At 58.3% G+C, this 22,081-nt stretch overlaps 1 protein-coding gene across 2 annotated transcripts in view; it reads left to right on the top strand.

Moving 5' to 3' along the window:
* Positions 1-22,081, top strand: part of THSD4 (thrombospondin type 1 domain containing 4) — a 399,410-nt gene that overhangs the window by 82,073 nt on the left and 295,256 nt on the right. For both annotated transcript variants that reach the window (XM_070054744.1, XM_070054745.1), the window contains one exon: positions 13,229-13,331. In XM_070054744.1, coding sequence (XP_069910845.1) covers positions 13,229-13,331 — 103 coding nt within the window. The remainder of the gene's footprint in view (positions 1-13,228; positions 13,332-22,081) is intronic.

Below are 22,081 nucleotides of genomic sequence, written 5' to 3'. Positions count from 1 at the left end.
CAAGCACCTGGGCCATCCTCCACTGCACTCCCTGGCCACAGCAGAGGGCTGGCCTGGAAGAGGGGCAACCGGGACAGAATCCGGCGCCCCAACCGGGACTAGAACCCGGTGTGCCGGCACTGCTAGGCGGAGGATTAGCCTAGTGAGCCGCGGCGCCGGCCTCTCTCCTCCTTTATAGTCCTCTTCCACCAATCCCAACTCTGCTACCCACACGCTGAGTACGCTGCTCTCCTCCAATCAGGAGCAAGTCCTACAGTTTATTGGCTGAACTGGAGGCAGCTGTGTAGAAGCTGTTTTCTTCTCTCCCAGCGCCATATTGTGGGAGAGCAGATGCATAGAATAAGTCTTAATTCCAGTAACAGTATAGTCCGAGTTGCTCCCAGTTGCTCCCCACAGATCCCCCTTTCTTTTTATTTTTTGGCATTGATACGCGCCTGTCTTCGGTGTCCCGCGGCACACACTCTGCTCTGCTTGCTAGAGTTGCCACAGGTTCTTACAAGTCCTATCAATCAGGCAAACCGAATCCGGGTCCTCTCTTCACCATGTTGTGAGGAGGTTTTCAGGCGCTGATGCGTGCCTGTGTTCGGTGCCCTGCAGCGCATGCTCTGCTCTGCCTGCAGGTGCTTACAAGCCCTATCAGGCAAACCGAATCCAAGCCTTCTCATTGCCATATTGTGGGGAGGCTTATTGGTGTTGATTCGTGCCTATCTTCGGTGACCTGCAGCTCATACTCTGGTCGAGCCGCCTGTTGGTGCTTACCGCCTTACTAATCAGGCAGACCGAATCCAAGGTATTGTGGGGAGACTTATTGATGTTAATTCGTGCCTGTCTTTGGTGACCTGTGGCACATAAGCTGCTAGCCACCCGCAGGTGCTCACCGCCTCACTAATCAGGCAGACCGAATCCAAGCTCTCTCATTGCCATGTTGTGGGGTGACTTATTGGTATTGATAACGTGCCTGTCTTCGGTGACCTGTGGCACATAAGCTGCTAGCCACCCGCAGGTGCTCACCGCCTTCCTAATCAGGCAGACCGAATCCAAGCTCTCTCATTGCTGTGTTGTGGGGAGGCCTTTCTATTTCTCTATTTCTCTATCTCCGGGCATTCCTATTTCTCCTGTTTTACTTCTATCTACCAGCATTCCTATTTCTCTCATTTTACTTCTAAACTTCTGTTTCTCTTATCCCTGCGGCTTCCCGGCGCCCGCCCCGAGGCTGCTTCTCGGCGACTTCCCGGCTCTGAGCCGCTCGGCTTCGCATGCACACTCCGCGGTCTCGCACTAGCCCAGCGTTCCCTATCTACTTGTGCCCCGCACGCTCTCTCTGCGCGCGGCGGCTTCCGCGAGTCACACAGCGTAGCTTACGTCTCTGCCACTAGCATTCAATCTAAGTTCCCCGGGCTAACCTGGCGAATTCAACCCAGCTCACGTTTCCGCCCCACGATTTGGCTTCCCGTCCTTTGCTCCCCGGGCTAATCAGACGGATTCCATCCTGGCTTACGTTTCCGCTTCTGGTTTTAACTTTTCGCCCCTTATTCCCGGGCTAACTTGAGAATCCCAAAGTGGCTTTCGTCTCCGCCTCGGCCTGCCCCCCGCGGCTTCAATTTCCCTAACATTTTTCTCTACCCGGTATGTTTCCCCAAGCTTTCTTCCAACAATATTCCTCCCTCATTTCTCCTGGCTTCTCCCCACAGTCCGTATCCAAGTCTGTTTGTTCTAGCTTTCACTTTCGCTTTTGACCTTAGAGATTTCTCCCAGCTTCCCCCCGTAGTGCGTATCCGAGTCTATGCCTAGGCTTTCAATAGCTTTTTCCGGCACCTTTTTCGTCCGGCTTTTCCCTAGGCTGTTTGCTAGTCTCTCTCTCCGAAATTTTCCCGTTTCTTCCCTCCTAAGTTTCCTATCCGTCCTAGGTTTCCTATCCGAGTCACGGCACCATTATGTCGCTCCCCCTCTTCGTGGAGGAACGACACTAAGCCCTGCCTAGGCTTCATATCCGAGTCACGGCACCATTATGTCGCTCCCCCTCTTCGTGGAGGAACGACACAGGACCCTGCGCTGTTCTTTCGTCTGCTCGGCCCTTCCCGGGTTTGCTGCTGGTTCTTCCCGGGTTGGCTACTGTCCCTTCCACCTCCGTGGAAGGGCGGTTCCCCCTGCCACTTTCCCCACTTCCGCAGGGGAGTGGCACACCGCCGGCCGGCTCTCTCGGGGGCTGCTCAGATGTTCCCCTTAGATGTTCCCCTTAGAATTTCCTGGTGCATGCCGTCTCTCTCCTCCTTTATAGTCCTCCTCTGCCAATCCCAACTCGGCTGCCCACACGCCGAGTACACTGCTCTCCTCCAATCAGGAGCAAGTCCTACAGTTTATTGGCTGAACTGGAGGCAGCTGTGTAGAAGCTGTTTTCTTCTCTCCCAGCGCCATATTGTGGGAGAGCAGATGCATAGAATAAGTCTTAATTCCAGTAACTTAGTCTAGTCCGAGTTGCTCCCAGTTGCTCCCCACAGGAAACCCTGGGTATCGGCAGTGTTTATCCCCCATCCCTGCTCACTGGATCCAGGCTCCATAGCGGATGGAGGGTGGCCACTGCTCACTGGATCCAGGCTCTGTAGCGGATGGAGGGTGGCCACTGGTCACTGGATCCAGGCTCCGTAGTGGATGGAGGGTGGCCCTCTGGTGCTGCGAAGGAAGTGGGTGCTTCAGGAGGAGCAGCCCTGTGAGTTTCCAGGTGAAAAACGTCAGGTGTTGAGAAGAAGGGGGCAGTGCAGCCTGAGGATCCGGCTTCAGAGCAGCAGCTGTTGTACCCCCTGTGAGGCTGGTCGGCTTTCTCAGCACCTGTGTCTGTACCGCCATGGACAGGAGAACACGGCCAAGCTGGGTGCACCTGTGTCTGTACCGCCATGGACAGGAGAACACGGCCAAGCTGGGTGCACCTGTGTCTGTACCGCCATGGGCAGGAGAACACGGCCAAGCTGCGTGCACCTGTGTGTGTGCCACTGTGGGCAGAACAGGCCATGCTGGGTGCACCTGCTGGGTACACCTGTGTGTCTACCACTGTGGGCAGGACAGGCCATGCTGGATGCACCTGCTGGGTGCACCTGTGTGTCTACCACTGTGGGCAGAACAGGCCAAGCTGGGTGCAGCTGTGTCTGCTGCACTGTGGACAGAACACGGCGTGCTGGGTGCACCTGTGTGTCTACCACTGTGGGCAGGACAAGCCATGCTGGGTGCACCTGTGTGTGTGCCACTGTGGGCAGGACAGGCCATGCTGGGTGCACCTGCTGGGTACACCTGTGTGTCTACCACTGTGGGCAGAACAGGCCAAGCTGGGTGCAGCTGTGTCTGCTGCACTGTGGACAGAACACGGCGTGCTGGGTGCACCTGTGTCTGCTGGGGGCTGGTGCCTCACACATTCATTGATTTCCTCCCCTGCGTCTTGGTGACACCGGCCGGCCTCCCAGACTCCTCTCCCTGACCTCCTGAGCCCTCCTCCACCTCGGCCTGCTGCCGTTCTCTGCACGTTTGGAAGCCGCAAAGGGAAGCTGAGTCCCCAGCCCAGGCCCTCAAGGCCAGTGAGTCTCGGAGCACCTTGTGAGCACCTTGTGGACTGTGCAAGGGGCCAGATGTCGTTCTAGAAATACTGGCAGGCTGTGCAGGGAGCCAGTGTTTGCTCGATAGCAGTTCAGACAGCCGCGTGCCCTGTTCTCTTCCTGGCTCCAGCGTCTTGCAGCTGAGCACTCTGGGAGGCAGTGGCAACAGCTTCGAGTGCTTGGGTTCCTGCCACCCATGTGGGAGACCGGCATCGAGGTCTCGGTTCCTTGTTCCAGCCGTGTGGGCATTTGGGGAGTGAACTACTGGATGGGGCGCTCTCTCCCTCTCCCTCTCTCTCTTCTTCCCTCCCCAAAATAAATATAATTAAAACGTTTAAAGGCTATGTATAATGAGAAAGGAATGAGAGAACGTGAAGAGGTTAAATTTGCAAGCTGCTACATTTTTCATTAATAATTTAATCTGCTTCAGGACGCCGTTACTCAGTAACAGCACAGCTGTTACATATTAGCTTCAATTTCCTCATTAAAAATATATTTCCTGCCATGGAGCCACAGAATGACTCAGTTTGTGATCTGAATGGTTGCTCTGAACGGATTCCCCCGGTGGCCACTCCAGGAGTCACAGCTTGTTTCTGAAGCAGTCCCTGGCGCATCGTTGAGTGTCCCATAAGGGACCAGGGCTGTGGAGTATGGGCGGGACCACCACTGGGTAGTCTGCCTCTTGGGGCTGCTGTGAGACCAGAGCGTGCTTTGTAGATCAGAAAATGAGAAATTCCCTGTGTCCCTGATCAAACTTGGCCCCTGTTCTTGACTGTCTGCTGCTGTTGTTTTAAAGTGAAATTCAGTGTTGATATTACTTATTTGCAATGCAGAGAAACATCTTCCATCCGCTGGTTCACTCCCCCAAATGCCCACAATACTGGCTCAGGCCAAAAACGGGAGTCAGGAACTCCCTCCAGGTCTCCTGTGTGGGTGGCAGGGGCGCAAGTGCTTGAAGCCATCGCTGCGGCCTCCCGGGGTGCACGTTAGCAGGAAGCCGGATAGAGCTGGACTTGAGCCCAGGCTCCGTGACGCGGGACAATCTCAACCCTCGCAGCAAACACCCATCCCAGAGTCCGTCCCTTTAATGTGGCGTGCACTCTCCCGTTGCCTAGCATAGCTCTGCACTGGGAGATCGAGTAAATCACAGAGATGGGGAAAGAGGGCGTTTGGCACACGTGGGCTGATGCCTGCTCAGCGCTTCTCGGATGCCTGCTCGGGCGTGCGCTGTGTGCCAGCCGTGGGAGCTGCCGCTGCTTCGGGGCACGTGAGCCCCGGCACCACCGAGCAGTGTGGGTTGTGAGGGATCTCAGGAACCCCTCGTGGTCTCGGCACATCTTCTGATGTCCTAGAAGCTGGTAGACCAACATCTTCACACAGGGCAGAGGCTGAGTGTGGGCACGGGACACCCAGGGCCCGTCCCCTCTCCGCACTGTGACACCTGAGCCCTGGTGTGAAGACATCGGCCCTTTCCCTCCTGTGGTCGTGGCCAGGAGTGTACCTCGGGCCACACGCGTGAATCCTCTCATGCTGCTTCCCACGGGGGCTTCGGCCCCTCCTTGGTTGGGTGGTCCCAGGCGGGGAGGGGCACACAGATGCGGCAGATGGCGGTCCACACAGCTGTGTTTATGACAGCAAAAGCAGTGAATAAACACAGCAGAGGGAGAGGGAGGCGGGGCCCATGCCCGGGAAGCCAGCTTCTGACACTGCGCTGGTGTAGAGCGCTCGGTTCTAAGGGCGTGTGTGTGTGTGTGTGTGTGTGTGTCTTCAGAAAGCGCCCAGGAAATGAGTATTAAGAAAGCAATGCACGGATTTCCAGTTTTCCTGCACCAAAGTAAACCCACCATCCGGTTCCCTATTCCACGCACTGTTTCCTGAAGTCCCCCGGTGAGGTGCGGAACGTGAGGGCTGATCTGGATCGGGGCAGGTGTGCTGCAGGCTGAGTCTCTTCACCGGTCGCCGTGCTGGGTGCTGAGGCCCTGGCCGAGGAGGGCAGCCTGGGGCAGGGGTCTCAGGGACTGCGGTGCCTGCTAGGGGGTCAGGAACCTTCTTTTTCCCCCCGATCCACTCGCAGTCATTACAGCCTCCACGAGGGGGTTGTCTTTTACCTCTCTCGGCATGTTAAGAATGGCACGCGGGCCTTGCACACCAATCCTGTGGCAGATGGGCGTGTGAGAAACGCTTCTGTAGACAGTGAGAAGTCAGCGGTTCTCACCAGCTGGCTGCACCGGGTGTGGACCCGCAGGTGGCATGGGACGGCCACTTGGCTTGAGTCGAGGAGGAGGCTCACCTGGCTGCACACCCACACCCACCCCAGGAGCTGGCACTGACACATGGGCAGTTCCCTTTGCACCTGCACACGTCAAGGTGGCTGATCTGAGCCTCTTCCGGCGAGCGTCCGAGTGCTGACTCACAGCCTCCGAGTGCTGACTCACAGCCTCCATGGCTCCAAGTCCCCTTTGTTCTAGGGGTAGCTGCGATTGGTAGGCTGTTCCCTTTATCCAGCAAGCAGACAAGGTTGCTGAGCCATCCACCCGAGGCTTTTGCTTGGGGCCCACAGGCACAGCACGGACCCTGACTGAATGAGTGGGGAACCTGGAGGTTGGGGCAGGCTCCTGCCCTGAGAGGCTGGGAGCCCCATGGGGTGGGTGGTTGGCGGGTGGACTCAGGAGCCGGGCCCGGCGCAGGCCACACAGGGCACCACGCCTGCTGCAGAGGCTCTTGGATGCCCTGGACTGTGCAGAGGGTGGTTGTCCCCGTGAGGCTGGGGGCAGCGGGCGGTTTAGGGAGAGGAAGTTGTGAGTCCTGGAGACCCTGTGAGCTGTTGTCAGGTCCCAGGAGCAAGAAGTTGAGGCTCCCCTCTCCTGCCGGGAGCAGCAGTGCCTGGGGAGAGGCAGGGACCCTCCGGACGCCAGGGGTGCTCTCGGTGTGGCTCCCAGCAGGAGGTGCGGGGGAGGGGGAGAACAGTGAGGGTTAGCCCGAGGTCACGCAGGGCTGCCAGGGCAGTAGTGGCCCAGCACCCCCAGGGTGGGGCAAAGGCGTGCAGTCCAGCGCTCTGCTCTCTGGGGCTGGAGACACCAGGACCCCCTCGCCCCCTGTCCAGACTCCTCCCTGCATTCCTGCAGCTGCCCCTCAGCCGTCCTGCTCAGGTCTGGGGACTCAGCCTAGGGCCCTTCTCCGGGGGCGGGCTGGGGGCTGCTGGGGGAGGCATGGGGCAGGGAAGCGAGCTGGACCCGGAGTTGAGGCTGAGCACATTTAGCGTGAGGGCTGGGAAGCTCCCCAGCTGGAGCAGCTGTCCGGCTGCTGTGAGCACCGCCGAGTTCTGGCGGCTGCGGTTCTCCTCGACGGCCCCATGGTGCAGGGCTGGCTGCTTGCGTGGGCTCGTCCCGCCTCCGAGGGAGCGCAGCTGGCGGGAAGATGGGGCTGCAGCCTCAGCCTGGCCTGGCTTGCTGAGACTGGAGGAGCAGCTGACGGCTTCCTGACTGGGGGGAGGGGGGTGCTGGTCAGTGGTTGTCATCAGAATCCAGGCCACTTGTGCAAGGTGCAAAAGTTTGCTGGGACTGTGGGGCCGGTTACTGCCTGGCTGGCGTGGCGTCCGGCTGGGGCCCAGCCAAAGGAGCCCTTATCCTGAGCTTGTCACCACCCTCCTTATCTGGGCACCACAGCCTTCTGCTGTCCCTCTGTTCATGGAAAGTTTTCTCGCTGACTTTTCCACACACACGAGGGCACTTCACAGAGTCCATGGAAAAGCAGAATTACAAGACAAGTTTATTTTTAAAACGGTGCAGGGAAGTTTGCAGTCTGTGTTTTAAAAGGACATTCAAAACGTTCTTGGAAAATATGTGTTATCTTAAAAATAGGTGTGAATATCAAACTTTTTGTACCAAAATGATTGTTTAATTCCATTTTCTATGTAGTTTTTTTTTTTAAATTTATTTATTTATTTGAAAGAGTTACAGAGAGAGGCGGAGAGGGAGAGGGAGATTTTCATCTCCTGGTTCACTCCCTAGATGGCCGCAGCAGTGGGCTTGGGCTGGGGCTGGACCAGGCAGACACCGGGAGCCGGGAAGTCCAGCCAGGTCTCCCACCTGGGTGCAGGGCCCCAGTGCTAGGGCCATCTTCTGCTTTCCCCGGTGTGTTAGCGGGGAGCTGGATTGGACTGGAGCAGCGGGGATGTTCTGATGTGGGATGCTAGCAGTGGGCAGTGGCTTAACCCGCCGTGTGCCACGCCCGTCCTCCGTGCGCTTTCTGAAACAATCTCGTGCGTGTGTGAATCAGAGCTGTCACAGCTGTCACTTTCCACAGTGACTGGAGTTGTGCCAGTGCATGGTGAGGGCTCTCAGAGTGGCGGGGGCAGGTGCAGTGGGTCGCTTCCGTCTTCAGTCTCTGCCGCCCGGCTCTCCTGCGCCTTACACGCTGTCCTGCTCCCTGCTTCCTGGGAGATCAGCCCCGGGTCTCTCCATCGACGGCTCGCACTGAGAGAGGAAGAGGTGTCTGCTGTCCTCCACCCTGCTGACCCCTGCTGGCCCCAGTTTTATCTCAGTTTTCCTCTGGCAGCACGTGGGAGGTTGTTTGTTTCCTTGATTCCTCACTGCTGGGAGGACCGGTGCGCTAAGCAGACACTTGCTGATTCCTCTGTGATTTCAGGGTCCTGGTTATTTCTCTCACCTGGTGCAAGAGGCAGTCACAGCAGGTTCTTCTCTTCGTCCTTGTACGTACGTCACGGTGCCCGACCCATGGACATGAGTGCTTGCCTTGAGGGAGTCCCCCACGCCCTCCCGGGAGTGGAGGGCAGAGCTGGAGTCGCACACCTGGGAGTGCGGTGTGCACAGGTGCTCTGAGCGAGCAGGAAGCACCTCTCCGGGGGAGGCTGTGGGTGTCTCGCAGGTGGACAGAGCAGTGCTGGGCAAGTGAGGTCCTCAGACGCGTGCCGAGCCCTGACCTGATGCTCTGGACTCCCAGCTGGAGAATCGGGAGAGGTGACCGGAGGGTTTCTGTGGGCCTGGGCTTGTGTGGTGTGACGTGGAGGGGGAGACAGCGGGTATGGATCTCGCGCTGGGCACCGCGTGAGAACCCTGGGTCCACGGCTGTGTGGCGCCTGCCCGGCTGGGAAGAGAAAGGCTGGGAGCGCGTGACCGCGAGCTGGAGAACGTAACATTGCTGCGAGTCGAGTCCTCGCGACCATTCCTGGGGCCTACTGTTCAGATGTCGTTCAGGCTGCAGGTGTGCTCCAGGTCACACAGCCACGTTGTCACCGCGGGGCAGGGATGTTGGCTGGGTTTCTGTTTTTAGAAAGTGCTGTTCCCTGGTGATGTCCAGTACATCGTGCGTTGCTATGGGAACTGATCTTTGCCTGGAAGCCAGGGTGATGCAGAGGATAAAGAATGCGTGTCTGAAGGGTCCCCACCTTCTTCCCGGGGAGGTGGGGAGTCGTCCATTCCGCGCAGGTGAGTGCGTGGTGCCCTCCTGAACAGCGAGGCCAGGCACAGCTGGCTGTCATCACTCGTCAGCTGCAGCTGGCGCCATGACTGTGTGGCTCTTTGTGGCCTGACGCCTGTCTGTGTGGAGCTTCGAGTCTTGCTCATGGTGCTTTCTAAGGACTGGGCCGGTTGTGCTCTCTCACACCTGGATTTCTCCTCCACTGAGAGCCAGGGAAGGGGCCCCGGAAGGCAGCTCGTCTCCCAGGGCGTCTCCGTTGGTCCCCTCCTGAGTGGCCCTGGACTCTCCCCATGTGGCTTTTCTGCCGACTCGGTTTTCATGTCTGTGCTGGTGGAAGGTGTCCGTGGTGTGCCGGAGACGTGCCCCGGGCTAGCTTGCTGTATAATCCACAGAGAGGCACGGGTGCGCCTGACCTCGGGAAGCAGCAGGTATAAGGGAAGTTCAACTTCAGAGAATGTTGGGCGGAGAGCGGAGTGTGTACAGAGGAGAGCGTGACAAGTCCTAATGTACCATCCACACCAGACGCGAAACAGCATTGTGGATGTGGTTCCGTCCTTGTTCCGGAGCTCTCGGCTCGGCTAGCCGCCGCCAGACCTGACCTTGGCCTCCAGGCCCTCCTGTCCAAGGATGCAGCACTCACCAACATTGCATCCCCACAGTCACCAGGGGCCCCGGTGCACAGTTGCTGGCATGGGATCCACACCCAGTGTGTGCAGTAAGAAGTCCTGACTCGCTGCTTGCTTGGCCCACTGAATTTTTCTGCTGCTTCAGTTTCCTCATCTGTAAGATGGGTATAGTGGTGATTGTGAAGAATAAACGAGATCCTATATGTAAGTCACGTGGCGGGGTGCCTGCTTACCTGTGCCTGTCACCACCAGCGTCACCGTCATCACCATGGCCCTTCCTGTGCCAGGATGCTGTCCCAGTCACTCCCATGGCTGGTCCCGGGGGCTCTTGGGTTTCTCTCAAGGAGAGGAAGCTGCCTCTGGCTGCAGCTCACCGGGCATCCTGAGTCGCTGGTGGCCACAGACAGGGCCACACCCACCTTCTGGGCACCTCGTTGCCTCCTGCTGTCCCCCCCACCATTTGCCGAGTGCCGGGGCTGCCTGACACCTGCCCCTGCTGTGTGGGTCAGGTGCCGCACCGAGCCCTCCTGCCTCAGGGGGTACCTGGGCCAGGCTCAGGATACAAAGAACTTGTAGGCAGCCAGAGAATGGGGTGTCCTGCCCGAGGTCTTGTGACCAGCTGGCACGGCAGGAGTGTTCGCGTGTAAGAGCACCAGGCATTAGCCAGCCACGGAAGCACAGGACGATGAGCTGCGAGCAGGCAGGCCTCTGCTCCAGGAAGATGTCTGTACCGACGAGTTGTCACTTTATTATGGAGATGCTGCGTATTGCACAAAAAATAGACAACACAGATTCCTAAAAAATTGTGGAGAGAAGGTTTCTACAACTCTGCCTTTCATGCTTCTGAGTCTCTGTCTACACGAGGCATGCATGCACATGCACGCACACACATGTACAAAGTACACACGAACACAAACGTACGCACATATGTGCACACACGTGTGCATTGTATACTTTGCCCAGGGAGAGAAGGGGTTAAGCACACTGGCTCCGTCTTTGTGGTCTGCAGCTTCCAGCTCTGGCAGCTGCACAGGTTCACCAAGGGCGGCTTCTGGCCAGAGGCCTCACGTAGGGCTGGTGATGGGAGGCCTGGGAGGCTCAGCTGTCAGGAAAACCTGCAGCTCAGAGCTGAGCCGTCAGCATCTCAGAGTCCCCTGGGCAAGCCCTGCCGTCTGTCCAGGCCTCAGTTTCTCCATCTGTAAACGGAGGGGCTGGGTTTGCTCTCTGCTGCTGCAGCTCTCGGTAGCTGCGGGTTGAATAGTCTGGAGTGAGACTGAAGATTGGGCATGGCCCCTGATTGTCCCTGCACAGCCTGGTGAAGGCTGGCAGCTGTGCAGTCCCCAGGAGAGAGTTCAAGCATGTGTCCCTGGGCCCTCACCCCAGCCGCCTCCTGGGCTGAGGCCCGAGAATTTATTTGGGAGGCAGAAAAACACACACACACACACATACCCCTTCCATCAGCTAGTTCACTCCTCAAATGCCCAAAATAGCCAGGGCTAGGCCAGGCAAAGCCAAGAGCCAGGAACCCAACCCAGGTCTCCCATGCGGGTGGCAGGGGCACAAATACTTGAGCCATCACCTGGCGCCTCTCAGAGCTGCACTAACAGGAAGCTGGAGTCAGCAGCCAAAGCTGGGACTGATGTGAGACGCAGGCGTCTCTGCTGCTAGCTCACCAACCGTGCCCCACCCCCAGAACCTGTGTCTTTGACCACCCCGTTCTCAAAGCCAGGTTTGGGCCCGGCTGCAGGGCTGGCAGCTTCTCCACAGTGCTCCACTGGCCACACCCTAATTGGATTTAGCCCTGGCAGGAGGGTGTGGACAGCACTCCCCAACCCCATGCAGGAGACAGCTGGTGTGGCTGGGAGCCTGTGGGGGCCCAGCCCCAGGACACCCAGCAGCCCGGCTTCTGGAGCCCTGGGAGATGGCTCCCTGCTGTCGCCATCCCGCAGGCAGCAGAGCTGGGGCCGCCTGCCTGTCTGCCCCGGCGCTTTCTCCCTGCTGGCTTCTGTCACGTTCTGCCTCACACGGCGGCTTCTTGCTCCATGTGGTTTGGCTCAAGCATGCGAGGGCTCCGACCACCCTGGGCTTGTCCTGGGGACACGAGAGGCCTCTCCCTCCCCTGCGCCGTGTCCTTCCTCCTCTGTTCCTCTGATGCATCCGGGAGATTGCCGCAGGAATCCCCGAGGACTTGGCGCTGTCATAGCAGTGTGCTCTGGAGGCTTTTTTTTTTTTTTTACACTCGGAGCTTTTTTAATGCGTAAGGAGCTGGGTTCCCTTTCCCACGCCAGCACGACGCAGCTGGAAAAGCTACAACATCAGGGCTGGTGTTGTGGTGCAGCGGGTGAAGCTGCCTCCCGCAACGCTGGCATCCCACATGGGCACCAGTTCCTATGCCGGCTGCCCAACTTCTGATCCAGCTCCCTGCTAATCCACCTGGGAAAGCAGCAGAAGAGGGCCCAAGTCCACGGGCCCCTGCCATGCACCTGGGAGACCTGGATGAAGCTCCTGGCTTCAGCTTAACCGAGCCCTGGCCGTTGCAGCCATCTGGGGAGTGAACCAGTAGCTGGAAGATTCTGTCTCTCCCTAACTCTGCCTTTCATATGAAATAAATAAATATGTTTTTTAAAAATAAAAGTTGTGTCATGCTGTATCCACAATGTGGACTAGAGATTCTGATCCTAATCCTTTATATATATATATATATATATATATATATATATATATATATATACATAGACAGGCAGAGTGGACAGTGAGAGAGAGAGACAGAGAGAAAGGTCTTCCTTTGCCGTTGGTTCACCCTCCAATGGCCGCCGCGGCTGGCACGCTGTGGCCGGCGCACCTCGCTGATCTGATGGCAGGAGCCAGGTGCTTCTCCTGGTCTCCCATGGGGTGCAGGGCCCAAGCACCTGGGCCATCCTCCACTGCACTCCTGGGCCATAGCAGAGAGCTGGCCTGGAAGAGGGGCAACGGGGACAGAATCCGGTGCCCCGACCGGGACTAGAACCTGGTGTGCTGGCGCTGCAAGGCGGAGGATTAGCCTACTGAGCTGCAGCGCCGGCCATATATTTTTATACTGATGTTTGCCCACATTATTCTATGTAACGCTTGCAAGAATGAAACCAGAGGGGGGAACCCTGCATGTTCTCTGCATCGTCTCACAATCAGCATCCCCTGCAGACTCGATCCCCAGAGCATCACCCCATCTCACTGAACCGCGACCCTCGGGGGCCCAGGGTGCGCGTTTCTAGAAGGATCTCCGGGGAGATTCTTTGTACACTGAAGGGCGTGCCCCTGCTGCAGAGGCTGCGTGGAGTGAGGAGTCAGATGCCATGGGAGGAACAGGCGGGGCAGCTGGAGGGGGCGCAGCCCAGTGTGTCGGGCCAGTGGCCTTTGGATGTTCTCTGTGGACAGTGAGCCCGGGAGCTCGTGCAGTGCTGTGCCCGGGGGCCTGCATTTAAAATCGCTGATCACAAGGCTTCAGGAACCTGGCTTGGGTGCGGGAGGGCTCCTGCCTTCCCCAGCCAGTGCCCGGAGAAGCATGGGCACTAACTCGTGTCTCCTATCTGCTCCGCCCGCCAGGTGTGTCCAGAAAGCAGCAGGAGCATCCGGGAGGTGCAGTGCGCGTCCTACAACAACAAGCCGTTCATGGGCCGGTTTTACGAGTGGGAGCCGTTCGCAGAAGGTAAGGACCCACCTGGCCCTGCCTAGGAACTGTTCAAGGCCGGTCTCCCACCTGCTGGCGGCAGGGCTGTGGTCGCCGGTGCAGTGTGCACAAGGGACAAAATCCGATCCTGAGGCAGGGGGAGCTTGCAGGGGTCATCACGAGAGGCCGCCTAGCTACCTGGACAGCGGGTGGGTAAGGGGAGGATGGACACAAAGAAGCGACGTGCGGGTGGGCAGTGGGTGGGGCTTCTGGGCAGTGGGCGGGGTGATGGGCGGGGCTCCAGGAAGCAGTGGAGCCAGGCTGGAGGATGGAGTGCCCTCTCCTTGGCTCAACTGCGACCAGAGCCGTGTGGGGTGCGGACTCAGAGCTGGTGGCATTCACACGTGGGGGCCTCGCGTGCAGCTTCACAGGACAGGAGGCGTGGGTGGACCTTGTCCCCATCGTCCACCACGGTGGAGGATCCAGTGCCGCGCCTGTGCCCCTAAGACCCAGAGGACTGTGTGGTGTTTCACTGAGTCGGGTCTGAGTCCTCTCTCTCCCATCACGGAGGACACAGGCTCACAGGCAGTGCTGGGACAGGCATGGGGGTGGCTCCTGTTGGCTGCAGGGGAGGAGTCTAGTTGCCTTTGAGGGACCAGAGAGGAGCCCGTCCAGCCCTTGGGAGCCCCATGTGGGCAGCCACCGGGCAGCTGTTGCTGGGAGTGACACAGGTGGGCCTGGAGCAATGTGCCGGTGCTGGGTGTGGAGGGAGAGTGGGGAGAGGGCTCGGTCCTCAGCCCCTGACTGCGCCGCAGGTCACTGCTGGGCAGCCACACGAAGGCCCCGGCCCCGGGGAGGGTGGGCGCCTGCGCCGTGAATTGGATGCAGGGTTGGTTCTGTCGAGGCGTTTTTCCCGGGGAATGGGTGGGTGGGTGAGGAGGAGGTAGCCTGCAGTTTCTGCTAGACTGTCAGCTATCTCAGAGTCGTGAGGAGCTGACTTGCTGGCCAGTCGGCACAGCAGAGCCAGCAGGAGCCGTGTGCAGAGGCCTGTGAGCTGACGGGGTGCAGATGGGAGGCCTGGGAGGGTGAGCCAGGAGGGAGGCTCTGGTTGTCCCGCGAGAGCTTGGCTCCGAGTTTTCCATTCTTACAGGCCTTGTGCTGGACCCGGGGGGCCCTACTGGGGCCCTAGAGCAGAAGAGGGGCGTGATGGGAATGCCGAGGGGCGTGATGGGAATGCCGAGGGGGGCAGTCTCGGCGCTGTGCTGGTGCCTGCCACTTTGCTGTTGCTCGTAGGTCGTGGTTTCATCAGCTGCAGGGAGGGGACACGGCCTCTCGGCCCTGCTTCTGTGACTCTCCCACAAGTCTCGGGATTTCAAAACACAATTTTTTTGACTTATTTATTTGGAAGGCAGAGTTTACGGAGAGAAAGGAAGAGACAGAGAAATCCTCTATCTCCTGGTTCAGTCCCCAGTTAATTGGAGCTGGACTGCTCCACAGCCAGGAGCCAGGAGCTTCCTTAGGTCGCCCACGTGGGTACAGGGGTCCAAGGACTTGGGCCATCCTCCACTGCTTTCCCAGGAGTATTAGCAGGGAGCTGGATGCAGAGTGGAGCAGCCGGGACTAGAACCAGTGCCCATATGGGATGCCAGCATTGCAGTTGGTGGCTTTACCCACCACGGCACAGCGCTGGCCCCAGTACACATGTTTGAGAAGGCACCGAGTGACCCAGGGCACCTGCTGCGTCCGCCCACCTTATGTCCTTCCTGGAGCGTCGAACTTGACCCTGAGTGCAACAGGGTCCCAGCTTAGTTGTGTTGGGTTCATCCTGGAATCTTGAAGGCCTGTGTTCATCACAGGGACAGAGACACACAGGTGGGCGCCCAGCCATGAGGGCAGGGGCTGGGGTGATGCACCTGACTCCCAGTAGCCTGAGGAAGATGCAGGAGGGGTCCTCACCTGGAGCCCCCAGAGTGGCAGGACCCTGCTGGCATCTCACACGTCAGCAGCCTCCACAGCCCTGCGAGCAAATTCCTGAGGTTTTCGGCCGCCTGTCCCTGGTGTTTGTCATAGCAGGGGCAGGGCCGGGCTGGGTTGAGCTACGCCTGTGTGCACAGTTCAGGAAGGGTGTTGGCCTGGGCAGGGCAGCTGTTACCTGGGAGAATGGAGACAGCATCCAGGGTGAGCAGCTGCCTCGCAGGTCAGCGCCTCTACAAGGCCCTGGTTCTTGGCCCCCATTACCCAATGGAGTCACTGGAGAACCTTCTAGACAAACTCCTGCCCAGGCCCAACCGTCAGCGATTGAGATTGAGTTGGCATGGGGTGCAGCCTGGGCACTGGGGTTGCCAGGTGATGTGGCAGCAGCCAGACAGAGGACCCCTAACCCCAGGGGGAGGCAGGGTCCCAGGAGCAGTGGTGCCTCTCACCTGAGTCCTGGGTGACGTAGAGACCACGAACTCTTCTGTGATGTCAGAACAGCTGTACCTGTCAGTTGGTCGGAGCCGTGTCCTGCTTTGTTGTGATTTCCGGGGAGAGGAGGAACTGTGCACTGCCGCACAGCCACCCTGTGCCCCACGCGTGCCCCTATGGCCTGGGGAGCTGGCCCTGCACTCCCAGACCCTGTCTGCACCGGGAGGTCCTCCCCGGCTGGCCGCTGCTGTCCAGGGCCTCAGCAGCAGGTCCCTGCAGGTCTGATGCCGGCAGAGAGAACCTCGTGCTTCTGGCCTCACTTGTTGCACACCTTGGTGGCAGGCACGTCTGGTGTGTGAGGGGCTCTGCCCTTCCTGGTCCTCCCCTGCTCCTCGTGTGTGAGGGACTTGAGCTCAGCTTTGGAAAAGTTGCTTTCCATTGGTGGAGTGGTGGTGGTGGTGGTGGGGTTGACACCTGAGTTAAAGAGAGAATGATAATAGTGGAATAGTGGAAGAATAAGCTCCCCCAAACCCATCCATGAATTTCAGTGGATTGTGGTTGGTGCCATAAACCAGCCTTTTCAAAAAATAACGCCACCCAGATGATGGGAAGTGATTGGAGAGTGTTGTTCATTGGTGGATGCATGGATCAGAACTCTGGGTTCTGACGTGACAGAAACCCAAACCACATACATCCACGGAGACAAGAAAGGTGTTTTGTTGGTTGGGTTGTGGGCTGGGACTGGGGGCTCTGATGTGGCTATAGTCCTCTTTCTGTGTCTCTCTGTCTCACGCATGTACAATTCTTTGCCTTCCTGGTTGGGCAGGTGAGTGGTCTTCCCTGGCTGTGAGCTCGTGGCTGTGTTGGGAATGACCACTGACTCCATCTTCTTTGGTGTTGTGGTCCCTGCCCCCACGACTGTACCCTTCTTGGAAGTATTCTCTGCAGACGTGGTGGGGGTGCACTCTGGAGCAGGGTAGGCCCTGACCACTGGGGCACTCAGAGGCCGCGTGAGGACCCTGCTGGGGAGACCACCTGTGAACAGGATGCGCCAGGCAGTGGCTGTAGGGGTTGCCATGGCTGCCTTCAGAAGCTGGCAGGACGCAAGGAAAGCTGTCTCCCTGGGGACCTGGGGCCCGGCCCTACCGGTGCCCGATGTCACACCTCTTTCCTGTCTACACCTCCCAGCTTATGTCACAGTTTTGGCAGCTGTTGGAGACCACAGCGCCTGGTGCTGGACTTGGTTGTGGCAGTCTTGTCTGGGATCACGTTCCCATCTCTGGGTGGAAGTTCGGGGCAGTGGGTGCCTAGGCTAGCTCAGGTCGTGTGAGGACTTGGGGACACACGTCATAGGAAGTGGAGACAGAGCCGTGGGGACCAGGATGGAAATCTGGGTATGCTCCCTGACTACAAGCCCCCAGCATCCTTAATGAGCCAATGAGAACCCTGGGGTTTTACAAAGTAAAGAAAATACATAGTAGAGAAATCAACTGTGCTGTCCATTGTGTCCCTAGACAACTCAGCATACTTTTTTTTAAGGTTTATTTTATTTGTTTGAAAGCCAGAGTTATAGAAAGAAGGACGTCTTCCATCCGCTGGTTCACTCCCCAAATGGCCCCAATAGCCAGGGCCTGGGCCAGACCAAATCCAGGAGCCAGGAGCTTTATCCAGGTCTCCCACATGGGTGCAGGGGCCTCAGGACTTGGGCCATCTGCTGCTACTTTCCCAGGTGCATTAGCAGGGAGCTGGATCAGAAGTGGAGCAGCCTGGACTTGAACTGGCGCCCATACAGGATCCTGGCGCTGCAGGCAGTGACATCACCGAACGCCAGTTTCATCTGTTGTCCCACAGTGGTGGTCCCAGCAGACTTTTGACGCAGCCACTGGTGCAGGTGCTCATCACTGGTCCAGGAGGGCAGAGGGAGCCGCTGGCGGGGAGTGGAGGGCAGAGGGAGCCGCCGGTGGGGAGCAGGCTGGGTTTAAAGCCTTCCCTGTGCTGCTGGGGTTGCTGGGTGTCCTCTTTCCTGCTAAAGAACCCCCAGACCGACCGAGGGGAGGAAGCACAGCGAATGTTCCTGTAGGTGTTGTTGCTGCTGGAGGCTGGAGTGTACATCGTTGGGTCTGGGATGGCTTTATAGGAACACTCTTGTTTCAATGCTGATGTGGGACAAATTAGTTGAGTCTCTCCCCCGGGGCCAGCGTTGTGGCACAGCAGGTGAAGCTGCCCTTTGTGATGCCAGCATCCCATATCGGAGCACTGGTTCGAGTCCTGGCTGCTCTGTTTCTACCCCAGCTCCCTGCGAATGCACCCGTTCATGCCATGTGCAGGGCCGCGGCTCAGCTCGCACCTCCCCTGCAGGAAGGAGCAGGGACCAGTGAGTCGTGCGTGGGTCCTTGGAGCCTCTGCCACAGTTGGTGCCTGCGGGTTCTGCTCAGCCGTCATTGGGGTCACAGGTCACACCTTCCTGTGTGCTGAGGAGGAGGAGAGGTGGAGTGACTGTGCCGGCCCCGTGACTGGCAGGTGCATGCCTCCCAGGCCCAGGTGAGCTCTGTTAGGTCGTCAGAGGCGCTGTCCAGCCTTTGATAGCCGCGTGGATCCAGTTCTGCCCAGTGTCAGTGCTGATGCCGGGTGCTCCGCCATCCAGCACTCTGCCCCAAAGCAGAATGATAGGATATCCTGGAGTGATAGAATCTTCCAGAATGAAGGAACATACTGGATCATGACTGGCCTGTGTTGTACAGTACAGATGGTCCCCAACATCCATGGGCCCCACAAGAGGTTGAAGATGCCGATGCTGCAGCTCAGGAAGACGCCCTGGGGCTGCAGACCCCTCTTTAAAGCATCTCACGGTGAGACAGCAGGCAGAGGCTCCGCCGTGAGACAGGCAGGGCAGCCCCAGGGCTGGGGAGGGCGCCAGGAGTTCACAGAGGAGGGCGATTGCTGATGTCGGTGAAGGTGGACGTTGCAGTTGCTCAGGTTCCTCTGACTCCACAAGGAGCATCGTGGGCTGAGTGTCTGTGCCCTCCAGTGTTCTCCCGTTGGAGCCCTGCCCCCACACACCATGGGGTTGCTGGGACATAGCGGTGAATGAGGTCATTGCACGGACAGAGCCCTGGTCTGCCCACATTCGATGGATGAGGTCATCGGATGGACGGAGCCCTGGTCTGCCCACATTCGATGGATGAGGTCATTACATGGACAGAGCCCTGGTCTGCCCACATTTGATGGATGAGGTCATCGGATGGATGGAGCCCTGGTCTGCCCACATTCGATGGATGAGGTCATCGCATGGACGGAGCCCTGGTCTGGTCACATTCGATGGATGAGGTCATTGCACGACAGAGCCCTGGTCTGCCCACATTCAATGGATGAGGTCATTGCATGGACAGAACCTTGGTCTAGTCATATTCAATGGATGAGGTCATTGTGTGGACAGAATCCTAGTCTAGGCACATTCGATGGATGAGGTCATTGCATGGATGGAGCCCTGGTCTGCCCACATTCGATGGATGAGGTCATCGCACGGATGGAGCCCTGGTCTGGTTGCATTCGATGGATGAGGTCATTGCGTGGACAGAGTCCTGGTCTACCCACATTTGATGGATGAGGTCATCGCATGGACGGAGCCCTGGTCTGCCCACATTCGATGGATGAGGTCATCGCACGGATGGAGCCCTGGTCTGGTTGCATTCGATGGATGAGGTCATTGCATGGACAGAGTCCTGGTCTGCCCACATTGGATGGATGAGGTCATCGCATGGATGGAGCCCTGGTCTAGGCGCATTCGATGGATGAGGTCATCGCATGGATGGAGCCCTGGTCTGCCCACATTTGATGGATGAGGTCATCGCATGGACGGAGCCCTGGTCTGCCCACATTCGTGTCCTTGCAAGGAGAGGAGCAGACCCCAGAGCACCCAGTGCTGCATGAGGTTGAGGAGGAGGCCTGGAGGGAGAGAAGGCTCTGGATGACTGTAGGCTGCTTTCCCTTTGAAAAGTTGCCATGGAGAAGGCACTTCTGGGCGTTTGCTGAGTTTCAGGGGAAAGAGATGGGCTTGTGGCGTGCAGCTGGCTGGCCACCGAGAACGCAGCCTGACTCCGTGGAGCAGCGGTGGCAGAGGAAACACACAGGTAGGCCTCCCCCAGGGTCTGCACTGCAGCTCCTCGCCAGGTGTGTCAGAAGGCTCTTCCCCAAGCATTGTCACTCAAAAAGACGGACTGAAAATTGTCAATGGCCCCTTTGTTCACGACAGCTGCAGACTGGAAGCAGCCCAAGTGCCCATCAGCGGGAGGTTAAGTCGGCAGCGTGTGCTGCATTCAGACAGCGGAGCAGAGTGAAAGGCGAGCGCCTGGTTGTGTGTGAAGGAGCCCAGATGAATCGCGGAAGCATCCTGCCAGGCAACATGGGCCACATAGAAGGGTACAGACTGTTGGGTTCCACTTAGGTGCTGCTGTGGGGCAGGGAAAACGGGCTCCGGGATCGGAGTCAGAGCGGCGCTGCCTATGCCGAAGGGAGGGGTGGCTGGAAAGGGGCATTGTGGACCCTGCTGGAATATGGGGCCTTTGGCTTGACGGAACATTCTGGAATATGGGGCCTTTGGCTTGACGGAACATTCTGGAATATGGGGCCTTTGGCATGATGGAACGTTCTGGAATATGGGGCCTTCTGGAATGACGGAACATTCTGGAATGGTGAGACCTTTGGCATGATAGAATGATCTGAAATGAGAATATCCTGGAATGATGGGGCCTTCTAGAATGATGGAACATTCCAGAATTATGGGACCCTTGGAGTAACAGAATGTTCTGGAATGATGGGACATACGGGATCATGACTGGTGTATGTTGTTGCTCAGTGTATACAGCTGTCAAAAATCCATGGACCAGCGGCCGGCCCAGTGGTGTAGTGGGCTAAGTGTCGGCATCCTGTATGGGTGCTGGTTCGAGTTCCAGCTGCTCCACTTCCAGTCCAGCTCCCTGGTACAGCCTGGGAAAGCAGCAGAGTTCTTGTTCTTGGGCCCCTGCACCCATGTGGGAGATCAGGAAGAAGCTCTTGGCTCCTGGCTTCAGATTGGCCCAGCTCCAGCCATCGTGGCCATTTGGGGAGTGAACCAATGGATGGAAGACCTCTCTCTCTCTCTCTGTCCCTCCTTCCTCCCTCCCCCTCCGCCTCTGCCTCTCTCTGACTCTGCTTCTCTGTAACTCTTCCTTTCAATAAATGATCTTTAGAACAAAACAGAATCCGAGGACCAGCACAGTTATGATCTGAGCATTTTATTGTGCGTAAATTAGACTTTTGGAAACTCGTTATTTGTGCTCTGCCTCTATTCCTGACGGTGAGGCCTGGGGCCAGAGTGACCAGTTTATTGCGTGGTCTCCCTTCAGCGTGGCGTCTGACCACTAGAGGCAGAACGGAGGGAGCAGGGGCTGAGCGGGCGCCGGCCGTGGTGGGAAACACAGACACAGAGGGCAGGAGGGGTCTGGTCCGGGAGCTGCAGGACTTCTGTGCCTCTTGTCCCCTGCTCCCCGTCTTCCTGGGCTCTGGCAGCCCCCTTGCCACGGAGGCTTCGGTGTGTGCACCACCACCGGACACGCCTGCTTCTGCGTGGCTGTCTGGCTGAGGAGCGGGGAGCACGTGGGCGGAGAAGCCCTCGCACCAACACGGGTCTTCTCACCAGGCAGCGCAGGGAGCGGAGCGGGAGGGATGGAGGTCACAGTGGCTCCTGCTGTGGCGTGTGCGACGCCTGCGCCAGCAGTGCCTGTGCTGGCACCAGGGTTGCTGGCATTCTGGGTGATGAGCAGGGAAGCCCCGGGCTGTATTTCCGCATCGGGTAAGGAGATTGGTCTAAATGGGCGTAAGTGTAAGGATTTGCAGCCGAGCATAGAACTCAGGCCTATTGCAGAATAGCAAATAATGCGGCGTGAGGCCCACCCCTGTCATTGCTGTCTCCCCAGAGCTCAGCTTTCTGCGGAGCCCACCTGGCTCTGCCCTGCCGGGCGGCTGTGAAAATGCTCATACAGCCTTGCCCAGTGTGTGACGTTCCTGTTGCAGATCGGACAGCCCACACTGGGTCAGGGCACGGGGCTCGAGGAGGAGGGTACCTAGGCACAGCCCCACGAGCTGAGGGCGTCAGCGGCCACAGAAGTGACCCACCCACGTATCAAGCCAGGACGGATTCATTGCCTTTCTCACATGGAAACACACCACCCCAGGAAACACTGGGCCTCTGTCAGAATCGTGGGCAGCTCAGTCCCCCAGCCCTGAGCAGAGGTCCCCGCACTGTCCCCTGGTGAGGACCTGTCCTGTTGCACCTTGCACAGAAGTCCAGAAATTAGCACCTGGCCCGCAGGGGTGGGATCTGCAGAGTCAGGGTTTAAGGCTAG

The sequence above is a fragment of the Oryctolagus cuniculus genome, chromosome 12 (genome assembly GCF_964237555.1).
Source record: "Oryctolagus cuniculus chromosome 12, mOryCun1.1, whole genome shotgun sequence".
NCBI lineage: Eukaryota > Metazoa > Chordata > Mammalia > Lagomorpha > Leporidae > Oryctolagus > Oryctolagus cuniculus.
Note: the sequence above shows the minus strand (reverse complement) of the source record. Positions and strands in the feature narration are given on the sequence as shown.